This window comes from Strix uralensis, chromosome 15 (genome assembly GCF_047716275.1).
Source record: "Strix uralensis isolate ZFMK-TIS-50842 chromosome 15, bStrUra1, whole genome shotgun sequence".
NCBI classification, from domain to species: Eukaryota; Metazoa; Chordata; class Aves; order Strigiformes; family Strigidae; genus Strix; species Strix uralensis.
The window spans coordinates 16365943-16386179 of record NC_133986.1 but is presented as its reverse complement, the minus strand read 5'-3'; the positions used below and the strand labels follow the sequence as shown (position 1 = coordinate 16386179).

The 20237-nt window shown below is 37.0% G+C and overlaps 1 protein-coding gene across 1 annotated transcript in view; it reads right to left on the bottom strand.

Annotated features, from left to right (window-relative positions):
- Positions 1–155: 155 nt before the first annotated feature.
- Positions 156–20237, bottom strand: part of OTOG (otogelin) — a 106571-nt gene continuing 86489 nt past the window's right edge. Inside the window, exons 43-56 of the mRNA XM_074884401.1 lie at positions 18987–19181; positions 17879–18091; positions 17004–17108; positions 16521–16631; positions 15200–15301; positions 14646–14744; positions 12780–12820; positions 11593–11668; positions 10493–10671; positions 9589–9693; positions 9039–9158; positions 7681–7726; positions 3050–3129; positions 156–1743 (exon numbers count right to left, since the gene is read on the bottom strand). Coding sequence (XP_074740502.1) covers positions 1543–1743; positions 3050–3129; positions 7681–7726; positions 9039–9158; positions 9589–9693; positions 10493–10671; positions 11593–11668; positions 12780–12820; positions 14646–14744; positions 15200–15301; positions 16521–16631; positions 17004–17108; positions 17879–18091; positions 18987–19181 — 1673 coding nt within the window. The 3' untranslated portion in view covers positions 156–1542. The remainder of the gene's footprint in view (positions 1744–3049; positions 3130–7680; positions 7727–9038; positions 9159–9588; positions 9694–10492; positions 10672–11592; positions 11669–12779; positions 12821–14645; positions 14745–15199; positions 15302–16520; positions 16632–17003; positions 17109–17878; positions 18092–18986; positions 19182–20237) is intronic.

The window sequence follows — 20237 nt, the reverse complement described above, 5'->3', positions numbered from 1 at the left end:
TTCCTTGATGTAGTATTAGAGCATTAGTACTAGTGACAGCAGCAAACCCTAAAATTAACTGTGTGCACTGCTGAAAAAGAAAACAGTAAACAGTGTGTTGAATCACATGATAGTAAGCTGCTTTAACAATGATAGCAAAATTAATTGTAACAAAATAAGACTTCCTGTTGTTTATTAGATGTTGCAAGAATGAAATGTACAGTATACAAAATGAATATAAAAAATGTTCACGAGCGATTTTAACACATTTTTCTTTGGATTAACTGCAGACAAGCAGCTTTTAAGAAATTATGCTGAGATCTATTTTCTATTAGAGGATCTCAAGCATATCACTATGTGCTATCTACAATTTTAATCTACAAAATGAAAACTACTTAATTTTTGCTGAATCTTGGTGGCATTTGTTGGAAAAGAATAGAACAGCAACATTAGCTTAAAAAATTAGGAGAAAAAAATTAGTTCAACAAATGTTGATTGTTCAAGTTCATAAACAAAACTGCTTTTGAAATTTCAAACCTTACATTTGTACCTTTTCAATTTCAAACACTTGCCGTAAGAAGTTACATTCTACTATACTGGTGACAAAGATTTTCAGCTTTGTTTTTCTTTTAGACAGATACATAATCCTGGTTTTCTTTTTCCTGATTAATTTTCACATCTTTAAAATTAGTGTTAAACAAAGTTCATTCTCCTAAAGAAACAATTTAAATATGGTGCATTTAATAAGATGAATGTTTTAATTCAAGGTATATCTATAGAAAGGACTGTAAATTGGTTTCCATTTGTTAAATCTGTGTATTTTCAGTTTATGTCATATTGCTAAGCAGAAAGATAAAGTAACTACTAATGACTAATCTTGATAGCCTAAAAACAGACTGTCTGTTCCATACATTACATGTTTGCCATAATGCTTTTCACTACAATATAAAATACACTAGAAAAACTGAAATTATTACCAGGGAATATTACATACAGTTATCAGTACTGACAATGTTTCCCTTATTTAAAAAAAAAACAACTTTACTTGAATTTCTTATACATGCTCTACTTTGCAACAGGAATATGATTTAAACTGAAAATTCTTCTCACGTTGTCCAAACAATTTTTCTTAATAGACACTGAATGTATTTGCACAATTGCAATGCATTCAAAATAGTGAACTGCTGCCAGATAAGCCAGTCAATGATTTAAAGTAGGAATGGGTGCCTGACAAAGAGTGGGCCAGCCTTCCAGAACAAATTAGATGGTGTCCTTTCTCTTGAGGTGTCTCTAACATAAATCACTTCGCCTTTTAAGTTGGCACATATCACAAGAACTCTTAAAACATTGCCTGTGAATGAACATGAAGACAAATCACAATACAAATGATGCAAAGCCATTCTTCAGAAATTTAGAAGAGTCCAAAAATATTTCTACTCTTATCTTTTAGCATTAAACTGGTAAAATTCAGTGGTTTGGGTATTGTATTTTTAAGAAATGAACTATTCAAATTATCTTATTCTGGGAACAGCTGGGCTTGCTGTTTTCTTTCCTTTTATGTGTTTAAGACCATTGGCAAGAACAATCTGTAGGCTCTTGGATTGAATAGCTGACCCAGGTTGAATTACTGGTGCAATACAATTGCACAGTCCGTCTCTGTAGTCCGAGCTCCCTGCAGCATTTGCAGAATCTTGCGTATGTGTTGATGTTGTAGTTGTAAATGCTTGCAGATGGGCACTTTCCATCACATGAAACAATGTTCACCTGGTAACAAACATGAAGAATAATCAGCAAATTGAAGCAGCTAGGAAATAAAGTTAGGGGTTCTCAAGAACATCCGAAGACATTAGGCACCCAAATTCAGTGGCAAAGCAATGAAAAATGTGGAGGTGTTTCCTCTAGCCCCTTATAAAATCCCACCACGTCTGAGTAATCAACTGAAGTACGTTGCCCAGATAGCTCTCAATTTTTATCTCACAGAGATTAATGATGACTTTCCTGACAATCTCAGTACACAGTAACAGCAGATTTTGGCTATTAACAGATGCAGAGGAACAATTTCAGTTTTGAATTTTAAAGTATTCATAACAACCTTGGCTTGAACATAGCACCAAATGTTCTGTCCACAGCTCCCCACAGTATTAATTTCAGTGATACACTGATGCAGTGTTGCTGTACTGATATCAGGAAGGAGGAATATAAAGAATTCATCCTTTGGAAAGCCAAGGGGAATTATTACTAATGATACCAAAACTGTAATACAGACTGTAACAGAAACAGTCATACAAACTGATAATTTTTTCAAGCTTAATAGTCAGGATTTGTGTTTCTGGTTGAATGAGACACTGAGACTAAATTTCCTGGCTGCTCAACAGTTTACTCTACAAAACATACTCTGAGTCATTTTAGAGGTTACAGCTGTTTCCCTATACTCTTTTATTACAGCTTTTCCAGGCGCTCTTACACATCTCACATGAGACGTCTGTCTGCACCCTTGCTGCTGCTCACACTGCCTTACTGCCCAGCAGGACACCATTGGTGTCCTCCTACAGTAAATCCTTCAGCAGACACAGAGATAGTGCCTCATTCTTCCTACACATTTCACAGTATGCTCGTGCTGCTGTCTAAAAAAACCTTCAGGACCCAAGATTCCTTTCTTCATGAAGTTGGCATTTAAATACTTTCCTTAGACAGATGGAAAGTTAAAACACATCTGCAGCCGTTTTACTGTAGTATATCACTGGCAAGATTCAGTTATATCAAAGTTAGTTTGCATATAATAATTGCATTATAGGGTGAACTGAGACCTTAGATTTGCACTAAATCAACATGCACCTAAACACATACAAAAGCAGATGTCACATCCCCCTTTCTCTTATTATTTGACAAGATGATTGCTGAGAAAGTAGGAAAACACTAAAACAGCTCTCTGAAACACAGAAACCTCGGTCTCTGCGAGAAAGAGATGCACACAACAGTCTTGTGGAATTCGTGTTCCCTTTCTTCCTTCTTGTTTTTCCTTATATTTTTTCTCTTCTTTTAAAAGAAATGGTGATAGTTATTTACTTACTGGTGTGTTACTCCTGCAGTCATTCTTGCGGATAGTCATCCTAACAGTCACCTTTTTACAGAATTTGCCATCTTCCTTACCTGCAAAATGGGCATTGATTGAAAAAATATCAGCTCAAAATTCTAAACATTTCAGAGACAAGAACATTCCTGAACATTTTATGGGGTTAAGAGACAGAAAGAAAAAGTGACATTAGCTATACATTGTATTGCTTTTAAAACTATTCTATTTCATGCATTAAAGTATCTGTATCCTTATATCTTCAATAACAATTATAAAAGGTTCATTCTTCACTCAGAAGCCTCTTAAGAGTAAGTCCACTGTCTTTCAAAAATTTTTGTAAAACTGATCAACTGCTCCTGTGAGAAGTCTTGTTGTTAATAATGCATAAAATGCATTTTCTATTAAATAACTGTAACAAACTTTAATAGTAGCAATTGCATTTTTAAACAGTTTAAAATGAATACTTAACAGCAAAATCTGATGAAGAATAGGGCTTCAGGGGGCTTTATATGTCTGTATGTTTTTATTAAATAAGAAAAAACACCAGGGAACAAATTATTTTTTTTATTTACACTTTTATTAGTGTTATTTCCACAATTTTTCTCACAGAAGTATGTACAAAGTATATGGATGAAATAAAAAAGATAAAGAAAAATCATGAAATGAAATGCGGACTTAAACTTAATTTAAAAAGGGAGTCCTGAACATTTGAAGAAAAACAAAGTAGTTCAGTATAAAGTTCAGTTCAGATCTTCTTATGATGATCCTCTCTATGCTGAAGAAACCACATCACACTGTAGGTCTGTAAGAGAAATCAACAGTCCATTCCATTATAACAGCTTCCACAGTTTCACAGCAGATTTTACACACCATGATGCAGTCGCACATGACTTTCCACTTACAGAGCTGCATTTTCTTTCCGCCAAGAAATCCAAAGATGTTGACCAAAGGTGAATACTGTTAGCTCCAGAAAAGCAAGGGCAATGAAAGACTCACCAGTTTGATCAATACCCAGTACTGAACTGTGACAGAAATTTATTACATCTTGATGTGCAACATCCAATTCCCTGCTCTAATCACTGCAAACCAGGTAATACTGGTTCTCAAAGAGAAATGTTTTTTGTGGTGTTTTATTTTTTTTTAAATACATAAGCCTGTTACTGTTTCTAGACATAGCTGAAGTTTCTAGAATATGAAAGAAAGGACAGCAATGAATCTTCTTGGAAGCAAATAAAAATCTACAATCAGAAATGGCTGGCTACTGCTTGACCATCATTGAATTATATTTGCTTAGGGAAAAAGTATATTGAGAATGAAAGAAAAAAATAATTGTTTTTGAAAATAAAAAACTCACCATTATTTCATGTTTTTCACAGTCCTATTCATGTCCTTTCTTCTTTTACTTTATATATGGTGTGCAGGATGGAGAATTCAGTGCAGCTGTGGGTATGACTTCATCCAGGCTATAGTTAAAGTATATCAGATCTCATGAAGAAATAAATATATAACATATTTCCATGGATGTATTTTAATGTCCAGTGGCTTTTAATGAGCTCTACAACATAATATACTTTTCCATGAACAACCTCACAAAACATGTGAGCATCTTATACACGTCGTATAACAATGGGATTCTTTTTCACAGTCTGTATGGTTGAAAATCCTTGCTTGGTTTTTGGGTTGACTCATAACACCATTGTCATTTGAAGTGATGTCAATATGCAAGAGTAAATATAGATTTCAGTGTAGTACTCCTAGAGTCATGAGTATAATCTAATGAAGGATGTATCACTCAGTGATGTACGAAATTACGGTCAACATTTCTCTTACAGAAATACAGAGACGTTTTCACAAAACAAATGCCAAAACAATTGCATTCATATCATGTTACAATTCAAAAAATTAACTTGCTCTATTAAAAAGAACAAAGATAATTTTCATGGAGAAAACACAGGCTCTCTCTTTTCAGTATACTGTCCTTAATATGGATGAGAAAGAAGTGAGCTGCTTCTACTGTATATGCCACTGGAAGCAAAACTATATGATACATCATCTGTGAAAATGTTGCTTACATAATAAGCTTTAACAAGCAAAGCCATTAGTCTCTATGTTCTACAACCCTGTAAACAATTAGCTTACATTTTTAAACAGAGCAATTTTACACATGCAGCAAGCTAAAGACTACGCAAGTTACTACCAACAGTACATTGTTGGCTAACAACAATGCACCGCCCACACAGTGCAAAATGAAAAACAAAACCAAACCAAAATGTGAGCCACTCTGAACCATCAGCAGTTCTACTACACTGCAGCTTTTGGCATAATTGGGTAACATGAGGCCTGATGCTCCTATCAGGGAGTACATTGTTGGAAATCAACAATGATGCTGTTTGGGTTGGTCCTACGTATTTCCCGGAAATGTACCTGTGTAACAGCTAGCATAGGCTGTAGGAGTGACTGGGCTAACAGGGAATGGGAGGAACACTGACACTGAAGAACCTGGTAAGAATATTACATATTGAACAGAGAACATGTTACAGAGGATTCCCTATCAGTATGAAACATTTCTGAGTTACTAGGTTTTGGCATATTTGAGAAAAGAATTCAACCTTAAAATGTCTGTATACTACAGGATCCCAGAACAGCTGAGGTTGAAGGCACCTCTGGAGGCCATCTGGTCCCACCTCCCTGCTCACGCAGGGATCACTGTGTCAGCAGCTCAGGACCATGTCCAGGTATTACTTTCATTGCTAAGCCTAACATCAACCAGGAAGAATCTGATCTACATTGGTATAACTAAGACAATCCGGTACCTTTGGGGCTACAAGAAAGAAATGATACCATTTTCTCTGAGAAGTATTTGTAAAAACTCTCTCAGTTTTGATGGAACGCCTGGGACTTCTTTCCCAAATACCACTTCAAGCTGCAAGCAAAAACCACAGTGGTTTCTAATGGTAAAGTATTTCAAAAGAAAACAAAAACCTGATAACCCCTCTCATAAACATCTCACACAGTTGCAGTTGACTAAGAGCTCTCATGCCAGATTTGTTTGGAGTCAGGATGAACTGCATGATTTATAGAGGTACTATTACTATCTTGTCTATAAACACCTGTGAAATCAAAATCATTTGAATCTGCTTGTAAATGCATCTCAGAAGTCACTGGATTTTTTCAAGTGTTTAATTTTACTTTGTAATACATGCTCCAGATTAATAACTTACTTTTGTCTTAATTAAAGAGTGTGGTTATGCTCTTTCCCTAAGTATAGTAGCAAGATCTTCTGCCTTGCTGAAAAGTAGCTTAATGGATTTTTAATGGTCTTAAGAAATTGTTCAGAATCTGGTTTATATGGCTGCTAAGGCATTGAAGGGTAATATCAGATAATCAAAAACTAATCTCAAAGAGCCTATGGAGAACTGGCTACAGAACTAGGACGTGTGATTGAAAGAGAGGTCCATCAGCATGAAAAAGCATGAGGAGATATTACCATTCCCTTACAGTGATCAGGAGCAGGAAAAAAAGATAAATCTTCCACAGTTTCAATAAACTTTGTACTACAGGATGTTATACATAATGAGTAACACCGAGAGGCACCTCCCAATTGGCAACACATATCCTACAGCAGTAACTGTGCACATGGTACAATATCTGGTAGTCATGATTGATCAAGTCCATCCCACCCAGCAGGAAATCCCTGCATTTTTCTCCAGCTCTCTCCCACACTTTATCTCCTACTATCTTTAGCTTTTAGGTCACTATTCCAGCCACTTATGCACATGAAGTGAGATTTTTGCACCTTTTTATAGATAATATGATACTGCCCAGTATAAAATCTGCTTTTCAATTGCTTATAACATTGTCAGCTTCAAGTATTTGAGGTTAAATGCTTCAGGCTAGGTGCCTGCCTTAGGCTAAGTTCTTCATTAAATCAGACAAAATGTTTCATCTATGTACCAGTGTACATAGTGTACTAAAGAAAAAAGTGTACTTAGCTCTTGATTCATATTAAGAATTAGCATATTTGGAACATGTTCTAAGAGAATTTTTTTTTTTCCCCCCCAGAAAACCTTTATTAGCTCTCTTAGATGTCAAAACATATCTGGTAATGAAGAGGGAATTTTTTAATTCTAAGTTCTTTTAAAAGATATTGCCTGAAAGCTTCTGAACTACATCTGTTAATGGAACCTAGGACTATATTACAATCAGTTAATCATTACAGATTAACTTACAAACTGCATAGATCAATCTTTATTTTTACCAGATATGAAGATGTGAATGTAAATGAAGCATGTTTTAAGGTGCCTGCCAAAACAAAGTACCTTTTGTTATACTAAATGCAGTAACTAATATTTTGAGGAGTTTTACGTGAGAACTACATAATACTCAAGGTAGCAGTTTTAGTGACTTGGTCAGCCACAATCACTGTCAGTGGAGTAAACCCTTCAGTGTTAAACTACTTTCTTCTGATTTAACTCCGCTAGTTTCACTGGTACTCGCATGAGTAAAACTGGGAAAAGTGTGGCCTTTGAGATCAGTGAATCAAGCTTTCATGTGGGAAAAATTCAACCTTATTTCTAAGGTAACAACAAATCAGACTTGTGAGGCAAGAACCGTCATTAATCACTTACATGTTTTGCAGCATCCTTCTAAGAATGGCACAACATAGCCTCCAACCTGATCAAGAGAGAAATAAAGAGGAAAAAACTTGATTTTTTTCAAACATTCTTTCCCATATATCTGCACTATTAGAAATATCTTTCAGATAAAGCTCTGCAACATTATTCAGGCAAATGCAGCACTCTGGTGAATGGATAAAGGTTTGGCTGTAAATGATCTAACTTGACTGTTTTAGCACAAGTGAGTATTAAGTGGTTATCACCGAATGCCACTAAACATCATCTGCTATCAAAATGCCACATTTGGAGAGAGAATGACTGTGTTAAGTCTGACTCCATCACGTGTTACTTAGAGTAAACCCCTGACTTCTTGTAGAGGCCATATTGACAATCACAAAAAAACGATTCCAAATTCAAAGCAGGAAGAAATCTCATCTAAATGAGAAGCCACCCACTCCCCACAACGGAGATTCATGGCTGTCTGCAGTGCAGTAGCATGAAGCACTCCCCAGAGTTCTGTGGGAAGAATAGCTGCAGCTTTTTAAAAGCTCTCTCAGGATTACATTGAAGGAGAGTTCTATTTTTGATGTCCACCTCATTATCTCAAGCCATGATGACCTATCTCTCCGCCTTAACTTTTTTAGTTCATCTAGAACAGCAAAAAGCCTTTCACCAGCCACATAACTGAGACTTTCTCTGAAGAACCAATCCATTGTTATCCGTGAGAAAGAACTACAGCCACCTAGTTCCTTTAGGACTGTACCCTGCTTGTGTACCATCGTTCGTTAAGGAAAGCATCCTCCCATCCACATGTAACTGTAGAGTTAGAGAGCAATACAAGATTGCTCCCTGCACACATTTCCTGGCACTTAGCCTAATCTCATTTCAAAAACTCAAATAGACCTTTTGCTTCTGCTGCAAAACTAGTCCACAAAACCTTATGTCTCACTGTAGAAAAGATCTTCCTGATATTCAGAAAATCTTTGCTTTTTTTCAATGTTTTTAACCTCCGATGAATCAAATTGCTATGCACAGAAAATCGGTTAGAAAGGAGAAGTCCAGCCCAGAAAAGCATCCAAGTTCAGACAGCTGTATGAAGTCTAGTTTAATATTACAAGCCTCTATGGAAAAAAAAAAAAGTTTTCTGAGAATAAGAAGAGGTCTCTCCAGCTGTGTAACTGGGCAGTCTGGTGGCACACTATATGTGTATAGTTAGAGCTTTTCACCTTCAAAAGTCTGGGCAAAAATGCAGGCATTGTAACAATTTATAACTTCTCCCTTCTTGAGGTAAAAAAATCTTTTTTCAGTGTTAGTCTTTTCATGCAAACATAAATCATAGCTGGAATGCAAACAATGTGTTGAATACTGACCTTCACACATTCAGTTTCATTAAAGGGGGGGCAGCCAACCGAAGAGGAAACCAGAACTGCTCCTATTGCTGTATTGGTGCATTCGTATCTGATGCAGTTTGAAATCCAAACAGTACCAGGCTGTTAAAAAATTGTAAAACAGAAACTTTACTGAGCAAAAACAGTAATATAACTATTTCTAATACAAATCAATTGAATGAGATCTTGTCTGAATCAAACGTAGTACTTATAGCAAAATATAACTTAGATGCATGTTAAAGTTCTGTTTAAGTACAGAACTTAAAAGTCCACTAAATATAAAATGTTAAGCAGGTTCCAAAAGAGTCAGGTCAATGATAATTCTCTGATATATCAAAACCCCTTAATCTTTGTAGACAGCTATGTGATTGACTCTCCAAGAAATTAATGTTGTATACATGCAAAACTATTCCCAGTATTTGGCCAAATAAAGCTCCTCTTTGCACATTTTATACAGCAACACGTGTACAGTATCTCACAATTGTTTTGTTTACTTCTAACTCTTTTGAGGGAATAAGACACAGAAACTTACGTTAAAATTGGAAACTGTGCCATTGCTGAAAGTGTGGAGACAAGATAAATTCTTACAGCTACCACAGCAAGTTGTTAAATCTTCTGGAGGCTGATAGACTTGGTTCTGCCAAAATCAAATAGATTACTCCTTGTATGAGACCATCTTGCAGCTCAACATTTTACTACTGTAATGGGCAGATTTTTTCAGGTATCTGATTATGGGGACAGTTTTTAAATAACTTTCAAAACTGCATAGCTTACATTTGTACACACTGTACATTCATAACACTTTTATAAAATACCTTTGGTCTTAATTGAAGTAAATAGGGAAAAGTTCTAACTCTGAGAGAATGAAGTGGTCTTTCTACCATTTTCAGCTGCAAGTCTTAACAGCTTACTTCAAGAACCACTGAAATTTTGACTTTTTACACATTAGACATCAAGTATGTGCATAATGAGAAAAAGTAATCTATATAATATTCCCATGGTAATGTTATCATACTTTGTAAAAAGACAAGGTATAATTTGCTTATTTTATAAAGCTGTTTTCACCACATTAATAATTATTCTTCTGTTTATAATTATGCTCTTCCCAGTTCTTACTAAGCTAATGTCTCCAAGGAATTTGTACCCGTTTGTGCATAATGCAGCTAAAGTTATCAAGGGATGCAAGGTGGCAGGATGCTATTAGTCCAAGCTGGCAGTATGCTATGTACGTTAGTTTGTGTGATTTTACACAGGGAAGAACACAGTGAGAGGAGTGAGACTTCTACAAATTTCTATCATTAGTGCAGTAGCACATCATTAGAGGGAGATCTCTTCCCATCTTGTTCCTATGACTGTAATCTACTCAACAAAACCCAATGAAATGTAATTAAGAGCACCAGTCACAATATACATGTCTAAAATTCTGAAATTCTTACAGCTTTGCACTTGACAGCACAGTCTATTGAAGATGTGTTTATTTGGTAATGTTTAGTGGAGGGATCAATCACATTTGTACAATAAGAAATATGGCAAATGCCATCTGCACTGTGTTCCACGATTGTCTGTCCAGGAAACAGCACACCTCTCTCATTACTCAGGCAAACTTTGTCTCTCACTACAAGAAAGCACAAAAATAAACAGCATGCTCAGGACAATCAGCTTGGTATCAAAACTCCGTTAAAAAATGTTTCGAACAGTAAAACAGGAATGGAAAAAGCTATTCTACCTCTTTAGGAATTATGGGTCAGATTTTCAAATATAAACTGTTAACAGTAGTCTAATGCTTCACTACAATGATCAAATTATTCTAAATATAACCATGCATGTAATCTAAATAAATATATAGTATTCTATTAGCTGCACCACCAAAATGACAGTCCAGGCTTCTTCAACTGATTTGTTTTATAAGTTTACTAATAAGGATAAGAAATATACCCGAGAAATATCTGCCTCCCCACCGATTATTGAGGGCACAGAGGATTATTAGCTCAGAAGTATACATCTTCATTGTAGAAATCAAGGCAAGGACAGTCCCAACTCTTGGCCAACTGCATGCCCCACAAAAGGTATTTTTTCCTGAGTCTTCCCAAATGCTATTGGGCATGCTCTGGGATGAATTTGCATGGTGCTGAATGATATCCTTGATCTTGTAAAGCATTATAAGCATGTCTACCAGATCCTGAGCAGTCCCATAATGGGTTAGTGGGACTTTTCTTTATGTGGACATTGAGTGTGTGACTTGCTGGATAATCTTGCAGGCTGCTTAGTCAACACCATCCAACTTTGCCAAAACTGTCTGCTATTTCTCTGCACAGACCTCCTGCTGCAGGCACTAACAGAATACAAGGACAAGCCATAATCAAATATTTAGTGAGGGGTCCTATTTTCTTCCCTTTTCTTACACTATTTGTGAACTATGTCAGTTAATTCTTTCCTCCTCAGTATCACGTTCAAAGTGAACATCCACTTTATAATTACTAATTTACCTTAGCACTTGAAAGTGTATTTCTTTGAATTAAATTATTTTCTGACTTACCACATTTGTACTTAATACAGTTGCAGATATTTTCTGTACTGTTCTGAAACTGTTCATCTATCTGAAGTTTCTGCCCCTAAGTGTATAAAAGCAGAAAAAGAAAAGTAGTGAAACCAACAATGCTTTATCTGTATGATCTTTTAAACACCTTTACTTCAGGATTTGAGTAGCAGTATCTCTTCCCCCTAAAAACCTATTTTGGATATACTTTCATCACCAACAGGGTCATTTAATTTAGTAATAACCAAATAAGAATTTTTTTTGCACCTGAAAAACAAGAATGGTTGTTGGTGTCACTACAGCAGACATTTAGGACAGAAGAGACTACAGCAGGCCAACAATGAAATGCAGTGGCTTGCCTTTGTACAGAAATCTCCATGCAGTGTGGAGTGTATTCTTTCATGGAATAACTTAATGGATATAAATAGTATTGCCATAGCACAGATGTACTATTTATTTTTGCCTTTTATTGTTTATACGCATGCATAGTTCTGCAAGTCCTGATTCCTTATGCCCAAGTTACTTCATCTATGAAATGAAGTATTAACAACAACCTTACTTACAAAGCATTTCTAATTTCCTCCATAAAAATGTGTACTATATCCAATTCCTTTCTAGGACTCCAAATCATAATTTTTATAAATTATTCCTATTGCAATATTATTTTCTGGATAAAATAACGACAAGCAAAATTAAAGCAAAGTACTGACTGAGAACCTAACCCAGCAATGCTAATAAGTATTTTTGTAATGCAGAACAAGTCACAATGAAATACAGTTTTCAAGTTCTGCTTAGTCAGCAGTCTAAGCGCATGATGTATGTTAACATATTTGCTATAACAAATAATATTAACAAAACACTGATGCTTTAAAGCATTTAGTTCTGACACTTTAAAACCAAAATTTTATTCTCAGGTGCATGAAAGCAGTTCCACTCTACAACTACTTCAGGGCAGGATATGGTTATAAAAAATTCCAGAAATACCAATGCTATACAGCCATTTTATTCTGCAAGATATTTAAGTTTAACTAGCTTCATAACTATAAATATTTCTTGTAAAGCAATTTAAAAAAAAAGAATGACATGGCATTTCATATTTCACTGATAAAACTATTAGTAAGACACTGATAAATAGATTTATTAAGAAAATAATAAAAGAATACTGACAAAGAAGATGAATTTCATACCAGTTTGCACTGAGGTTTGGGGATTGTTTCGCATGCACATTCTAAATCAAAATACAATAACAGAAATAATAGTTTAGAAAGTTATATGCCATTTGCTTAAAACAGAGCATCAGAATAGAAATTCCAGATCTACAAGTCATCACTGAAGAAGTTCTGCTAGTTTTTGAAATATACCCATCTGGGGAGTCCAGAATTATGTTTGACTTCTGTTCCATCCTGAAAACCAATACTATGTTCTATGACCACATTTACTTATTATAACAACTTACAACATTGTTATCAACAGCAGTCCACCTGAACATCTTAAAAAAAAGATGACCACTCTAGCCACTAGCCTCCTTGCAGTGATGACAATCATTATAATCAATATAAAGCAACAGAGAATTGTGTTTGAGGCATCACAAAGAGATGTACTACTGTCTTTGTAAACTAGCAAATTCCTAACCCATGACCCTAACTTTTTTTTAATTTAGCCATAAATAATTTAGTAACTGTGGTGGGTTGACCCTGGATGGACACCAGGTACCTACCAAAGCCGCTCTATCACTCACCCCCCCCAGCTGGACAGGGGAGAGAAAATATAACAGAAGTCTCATGGGTCAAGATAAGGGCAGGTAGAGATCACTCACCAATTACCATCACGGGCAAAACAGACTCAACTTGGGGAAATTAGTTTAATTTATCAGAGTAGGGTATTGAGAAATAAAACCAAATCTTAAAAACACCTTCCCCCCACTCCTCCCTTCTTCCCAGGCTCAACTTTGCTCCCAATTTTCTCTGCCAGCTCCCTGCCACAAGAGGGGCAGGGGATGGGGGTTGTGGTCAGTTCACCACCCCTTGTCTCTGCCACTGCTTCCTCCTCAGGGGAGGACTCCTCACACTCTTCCCCTACTCCGGCATGGGGTCCCTCCCACGGAAGAGACAGTCCTCCATGAACTTCTCCAAAGTTAGTCCTTCCCAGAGGGCTACAGCTCTTCACAAACTGCTCCAGCATGGGTTCCTTCTGTGTGCTGCAGTCCTTCAGGCACAGACTGTTCCAGCGTGGGTCCCCCCTGGGGTCACAAGTGTTGCTAGGAGCCTGCTCCAGTGTGGGCTCCTCTTTCCACAGCTCCTGCCAGGAGCCTGCTCCAGCGTGGGCTTCCCACTGGGTCACAGCCTCCTTAGGGCACATCCCCCTGCTCCGGCATGGGGCCCTCCCTGGGCTGCAGGTGGGTCTCTGCTCCCCCGTGGGCCTCCATGGGTGCAGGGCACAGCCTGACTCACCATGGGCTGCACCAGGGGCTGCAGGGGAATCTCTGCTCCAGCCCTGGGCACCTCCTCCCCCTCCTCCTTCATGGACCTTGGTGTCTGCAGAGTTGTTTATCTCACATAGTCTCACTCCTCTCTCTGGCTGAAGTTGTACGGTTTTGGGGGGCTTTTTTCCCCTTGTTAAATACGTTATCCCAGAGGCGCTACCACCGTCACTGATGGGCTCGGCCTTGGCCAGCGTCGGGTCTGACTTGGAGCCGGCTGGTGTTGGCTCCATCAGACATGGGGGAGGCTCCCAGCAGCTTCTCACAGAAGCCACCCCTGCAGCCCCCCCCGCTACCAAAACCTTGCCACACAAACCCAATACACTAACCCTTACAAAATTTTCAAGATAAGTCACTTAGTTTGGACAGGCAAATTCTACACAGTATGCTATCACCCTCATGAAGCAAGAAAAACAGATTAAGTAGTTCTGTACCATGAGATGGCTTTTCTATATCATTTGTTCATGATCAGATCACAGTGGTATAGCTGGCTGAAACCAGACTTAAACACAAGAGGCCAAAGCTGTTGTCAGTGTCTTTCTAAGGCAAATAAAATGAAAATCAGTCATTTTACCACATGTCCGAAAGGGGCAGCACTTCTCTGGGCTCCATACCTCCACCAAAGACATGCCTAGCATACATCTGAATTCAGGACAACGATGTATTTCACAAACTAAAATTAAAGAAAAGAAAGTCCAATAAACACAAGTTTGTCATATTTTGATGAATGGAAATATGAATCACGAGATAGTAAATTATTTATTAATAATAAATAACTTTAGAAAACATCTTACTTGAAAATACTAATAATCATAATTTAATTGTTAGCCATCAGGTAAGAGTAGTGTGGAGTACAACTACTCTAGGCAAATATTTAAAACAGTTTTAAATCTCCAGAATTTGGGGCCTGAAATTACTCATTGGTCTCCATGATACAGATATTCAGATAATGCTTTAGGCACATGAAATTCTAAAAGTAAAGATTATTTGTTCGGGAATACAGATGATAGCTTGCTTATATGCACAAGTGAAGCTGTATCTCAAATCCACCATTCTTGGCACTAAATCACACTACAAAATTTGACATGATTTTGATATTTTAAGTAACAGAGAACAAGTCAGACTTACTACACTGGTATGTAGGACAACACCTCTCTGTAGTGTTGCCATCCACAATAAGAACTTCTCCTTCTTGACATTTGGGTATTTGATCAGAGCAAGCCCCGCATGCTGGAGAAAACAATTATTTAAATCTAAAACCTAGGAAGAAATTTTACTACTGCCTAGGAAACATGCCCATAAGAAACAGCCGCATATGAAAGAGAACAGAGACACTCTGCATTCATCCCTTACAGTCCCTATAGAAGAGGCTAATTTTCAGTGCAGCTTGGCTTTTCTTTGTCCCCTGCTAAAAGAATGAATACATTGTTTGTGAATCAGATCACAACAAACAGGATTTTCTTTGTCATGAAAAATTATGCTAGATTTTCTCTCCTACCAAGTCACCCTGAACCAAGTTTTCAGGAATGCTCCTCTGTCTGAATTATAGGATCTTTGATCCCCAATAAAGGGCATCTCCTGTGATCCCAGTATTATCCTTCCACTGGAACACATATGAAAAACACAATAGGTACTTTTCGACATGTACAGTGCAAAGACTCATTATATCATAAAAGAGACAGAAGGATGCTGTGCAGACAGTGAGAAGAACCAAACACAGCACACTGCTATCACATGATCAAAGTGACCCCCTGTTTACTGTAAATAACAGACATGTAATTCAAGTTTTCTATTAACACTCAAATTTTTGCACATGGAAGAGCTAATCAAGACAACTCAGCCTTTGATTCACAGATATCTATGTGCAAAACCAGAGTAGATTCCATAGGACTTCATTATCACATTATTATCATACTGTAAACAACTGTATGGTAACACTGGAACTCCTATACTGATGCCAAAAGTGCAATTTTTACTATTGAAATAAGTCATTAAAGCCAAACCCCAGAAGAACTGCACAAATTTGCATACTACTTTCATACGGAATATTTATCAATGAGTAAGATGGGCTATAGCTGATACAACAGGATACAGGGAGCAAGAGCATATATAACTTCAGTTTTCTTTCAGATAAAATATTCATGCAGCTTAGTCCACACACATGCAGAGTCTCTTAAAAGCCCTTAACTTCCTCATCCATGGAGCCCACCACCACTCCTCTACATGACCCAAGAATACTATTCAGTTGCATGAAGCTGTTTTGTGACTCTTGGTGATTGTTGCTATTTCTTATGTTTTGTAAACTTAATGCCTCTTTTTCTAAACCCTTTCAAGCCTTATTATGTTGGGAGAACTAAAGTAGTACAAGGAGCCTTACTTGGCAAGATAATAGTAGACATCATTGTATATGCAAAAACACTTATAGTCTCAACCAGACAGGATACTCTACCACATATATAGGAAATGCAGCAGGTACCCTCCACCCGAGCAGCAACCAGTGTTTGATCATCTTGACAGCTTGGCATCTGCTCCATTGGTTCACATTTTGCTGGATCACATTCTGAAAGAAGTACAACAGATGTATTTCTTTATACAAAGTATAGCATTCCTCCTTTGTTATGCTATATCCCTAAGAAATGGCAGTTGAAAGCAGAGATATACTACAAGATACTTTAGAAAAACTTTTACCTTGTATTGCAAGAGAGCAAAGACATTCTCACCTGATCGTTAAACACAAGACTCCTTCATCACTGTATCTGCTCAGACTGAGGCACAGACCAACACTGAGCTTTTAGATGAAAGAGAATTTTGTAAATGGCCATACTAACAATGATGTATACACTAACTACCTTTTTGCTTTTAAGTTGATCTACTTAGTTTACTGAATGCCTTCTACAAGGTAGAAGTTTCTACCTTTTCAAAAGAAACCTACCGCAAACATAGCTGGGACAACAGGATTCTTCACTGTAGTAAGCAACCAGCTTTTCCAAACCATTACACTCGGGGATCAGGGGTTCACAAAGACTCTGATTACAAACTGTTACATAAAGGGAAAGAAAAAGAAAACCTTCTAAACTGTTTTAGACATTTATAAGTTGAATAGAGCAGTCGCAAGTGGTATTTGCAGTTTGATACCACAAATCTCCAAATAGCAACATGCATATGAAAACCACAACAAACCAGCAAAAAAACATGAGGCAATATTCAGAAGTGTCTGGCATTTGCAACATTCTCCATGGAGGCAAAGTTAAACTAGAATTCCTTGTGAGAATTTAAAAAAAACCCAAAACAAACAAAACAACATTCCTGTGGAAAACTCACTGAAACATCATCCCAGGTGGTTAAAACATGAAAACTGCTTGCAATTTCTTTCTGAAGATAGACTTTCTAAGCTAAATAAGGATAAAAAAAAGCTTTTACATCCTTTTTTTACTGCTCACTTTGTAAATTAGATAAACAATCATCTGATTTTTTTTTCTGAATTAATCGTTTATTTGTATTTGGATATTAAAAAAATAAATCAGTAGCCTGTACAGCTGAGAGAAACACAATTCATATCCAAATAAACACTGTGCTATTTCAGTCCTTATAACCGTTGTCCCCTCACTCGACCTCTCCCCCAGACCCTACTGGATATTGAGTCAAATAGTCCAAAGTTTCTACAGTTTTCTACATAATCTGCAATTTCAAACCAAAGTAATTTCCATTCACTTCAAAAGTAGGATGTGTAACAGGAAAACAAACCACGGAGAAAGGATATCTGCACATTCCAGTGGACAGTATTCATAATCATTAAGGAATACTTACTACAGATCTTCTGAGGACAACATGTCTGATCACCAGGAACAAGCAAGGCCACCTCTGCAAATCGCTGACAGTCTAAATCATGGATATCTGAACAGTTGTACTCCACTGGAATAATGGTCTCACTGTCAACACATTTTTGCATACAGCATCCGCTCAAAGAAGTTTTCCAGATTTCACCTACTGCATGAGGGGCTCCTGAGCTGTCTGTACAAGCTAGATCAGGACAACAGAAAACAGAACTAATTCCTTTTTACTTCAAATTTTGACCATCATTTTCTTCCACAGCGGATGTGGATCTATGAAGTATAAAAAAAAAATCCCAGAGTTTTAAAGGCATCATCTATCCCCATCACCCCACAAAAAAGTGAAAGAGGAGACAGTCCAAGACTGAGTTGGTATGGGAAAAAGCAAGATGCTCAATACCCTCCAGAGGATCAGGGCCTCCACTTTGTTTTGTGTCTCCACTGCAAGGTTAGTCATTTAAAATCCCAATCTAATCCTTTGCTTTTAAAGCAGTGATCTGAAAAGAAGTTACTTTTGTATTTCACACACTGCAAAACTGTTAGTAATTTATGGTGCTTTATGTAATCAGATTTATAATAAACTACATCTGTAAGGTTTGTGCTGTTAGTATTAAGTATTGGTCCACAACTTGGTGCGCTCAGAAAGAATTGTAACCAAAATAAACATGAAAGCTGGCAGAAGGAACATAGAGGACATATACAGGTATTATTCAAAATGTGCAATTAACTGTTGCTGTATGTCTTTTGAATGTCATTTAGTACTAATATGTTGGACCTTTGGCAGAGGGCTAGGTGAAAAGGAGACCAAGACTAACATACATAGAATACTAGAACATAAACATAAGCAAACCCTTCCATTTTGAAGAGCATCCTCCAGCTGAGAGAAGATGAGCAAAATTGTACATCATAAGGACATTCCCTGCTTGCTCACCTGTACAGTTAATGTTTACTAAATATCTAGAATCCTCAACTGAATGACATATGCAGAAACCACAAAACACCAGGCCAGAATTTGATTTATTACTAACAAATTATCTGACCACCAACTCGCAGATAATAAAGAAGAAAATCACATCCAAATATACCGCATTTTTCTTCAGGAATACAGACAGCAGTGTGAGCTCGGTGAAGGATGGTCCCTCCAGCACAGACACAGCCTTCTGTCAACACCGAGCAGGAATCTGAGTCCAGAGAAGCAACCTCGTTATTCTGACAACTATCTGGAACCTCACAGGCAGCTATACAAGCCTGATAGGAGAAGTTTTCAGAGCACGGAAAAGCTAGGAAGGAAATAAACAAATCACTCATTCTGCAGTTGTAATCTTATGAGAGGCAGTATCTAAGAGAAGATATTACTATTGTCTTGTCAACTTCCTGTGCTTGCCAATTCAGTAGGATCTACCAACCTAAACCACTGATACAGACCACTTACCTTCTATATGACAAATTCCAACAAAAGGAAGTTGCGAGCACTTTTACTTCTCTTTTTCTTGTAGTAACATTTTCATCAGGCTTTGATTTGCATTTTAGCAGTAAGGGTATCAAACCATGCAACAGTGTTGACACAAAGTAATTTAAACTTCCAAAGCATTTGCAAATACTGCACAGACTAACAATACACTGTTGTGAATCATTCTAAATACGATTCACTGATTACTAAAGGGCAGAGCTTTGTCAACTACAAAAATATGTATGTAAAGGCAAATTCAGCATTGCTTTATGTGGAATTATAAAGAATGGGGTGAATTCATTACTATATTTAATAGGTAATGACATTAATTACTCCCTTGTGTGTGTTATTTTTAAGGCAAAGAATACAGTTAAATTTAACATTCTTTACACTACTGATGTAAGTTCATTGGCATGCTATGGGTGCATGCAGGAACAGACCAAAAAAGCATCTAATTTTGACTTAACTTTTGCTGTTGAAAACTTAACATGATCTTTCATTGGTTCAAAACAGTGATTAAAGCTGCATAAATATGGCAAATGGAGAATGACTACAAATGCCAACAGTGTGGTTCTGTGAACTACCAAAATATAGGATCCTCATCATGTAACGATACCTAAATCATACAGCAACTCCACATGGACTCATGGTAATGAGACAAAGTCCAGTTCACAAAGGGACTGTCTGCTCAAAAATAAAGAAGGTTCCAGTTTAGATTTTAAAGATTAATTGGGAAAGGAGGTTGATTTTATTCAGCTCCTCACTACTAAAAAAAAAAATGGCCACAATGCCCCACAGGAAATATCTATTACAGCCTTGTAAATAGAGAAACTAAGGCTTTTAAAAAATCGGTCTACAGCATATCAACACTCAACACTCGGTGATC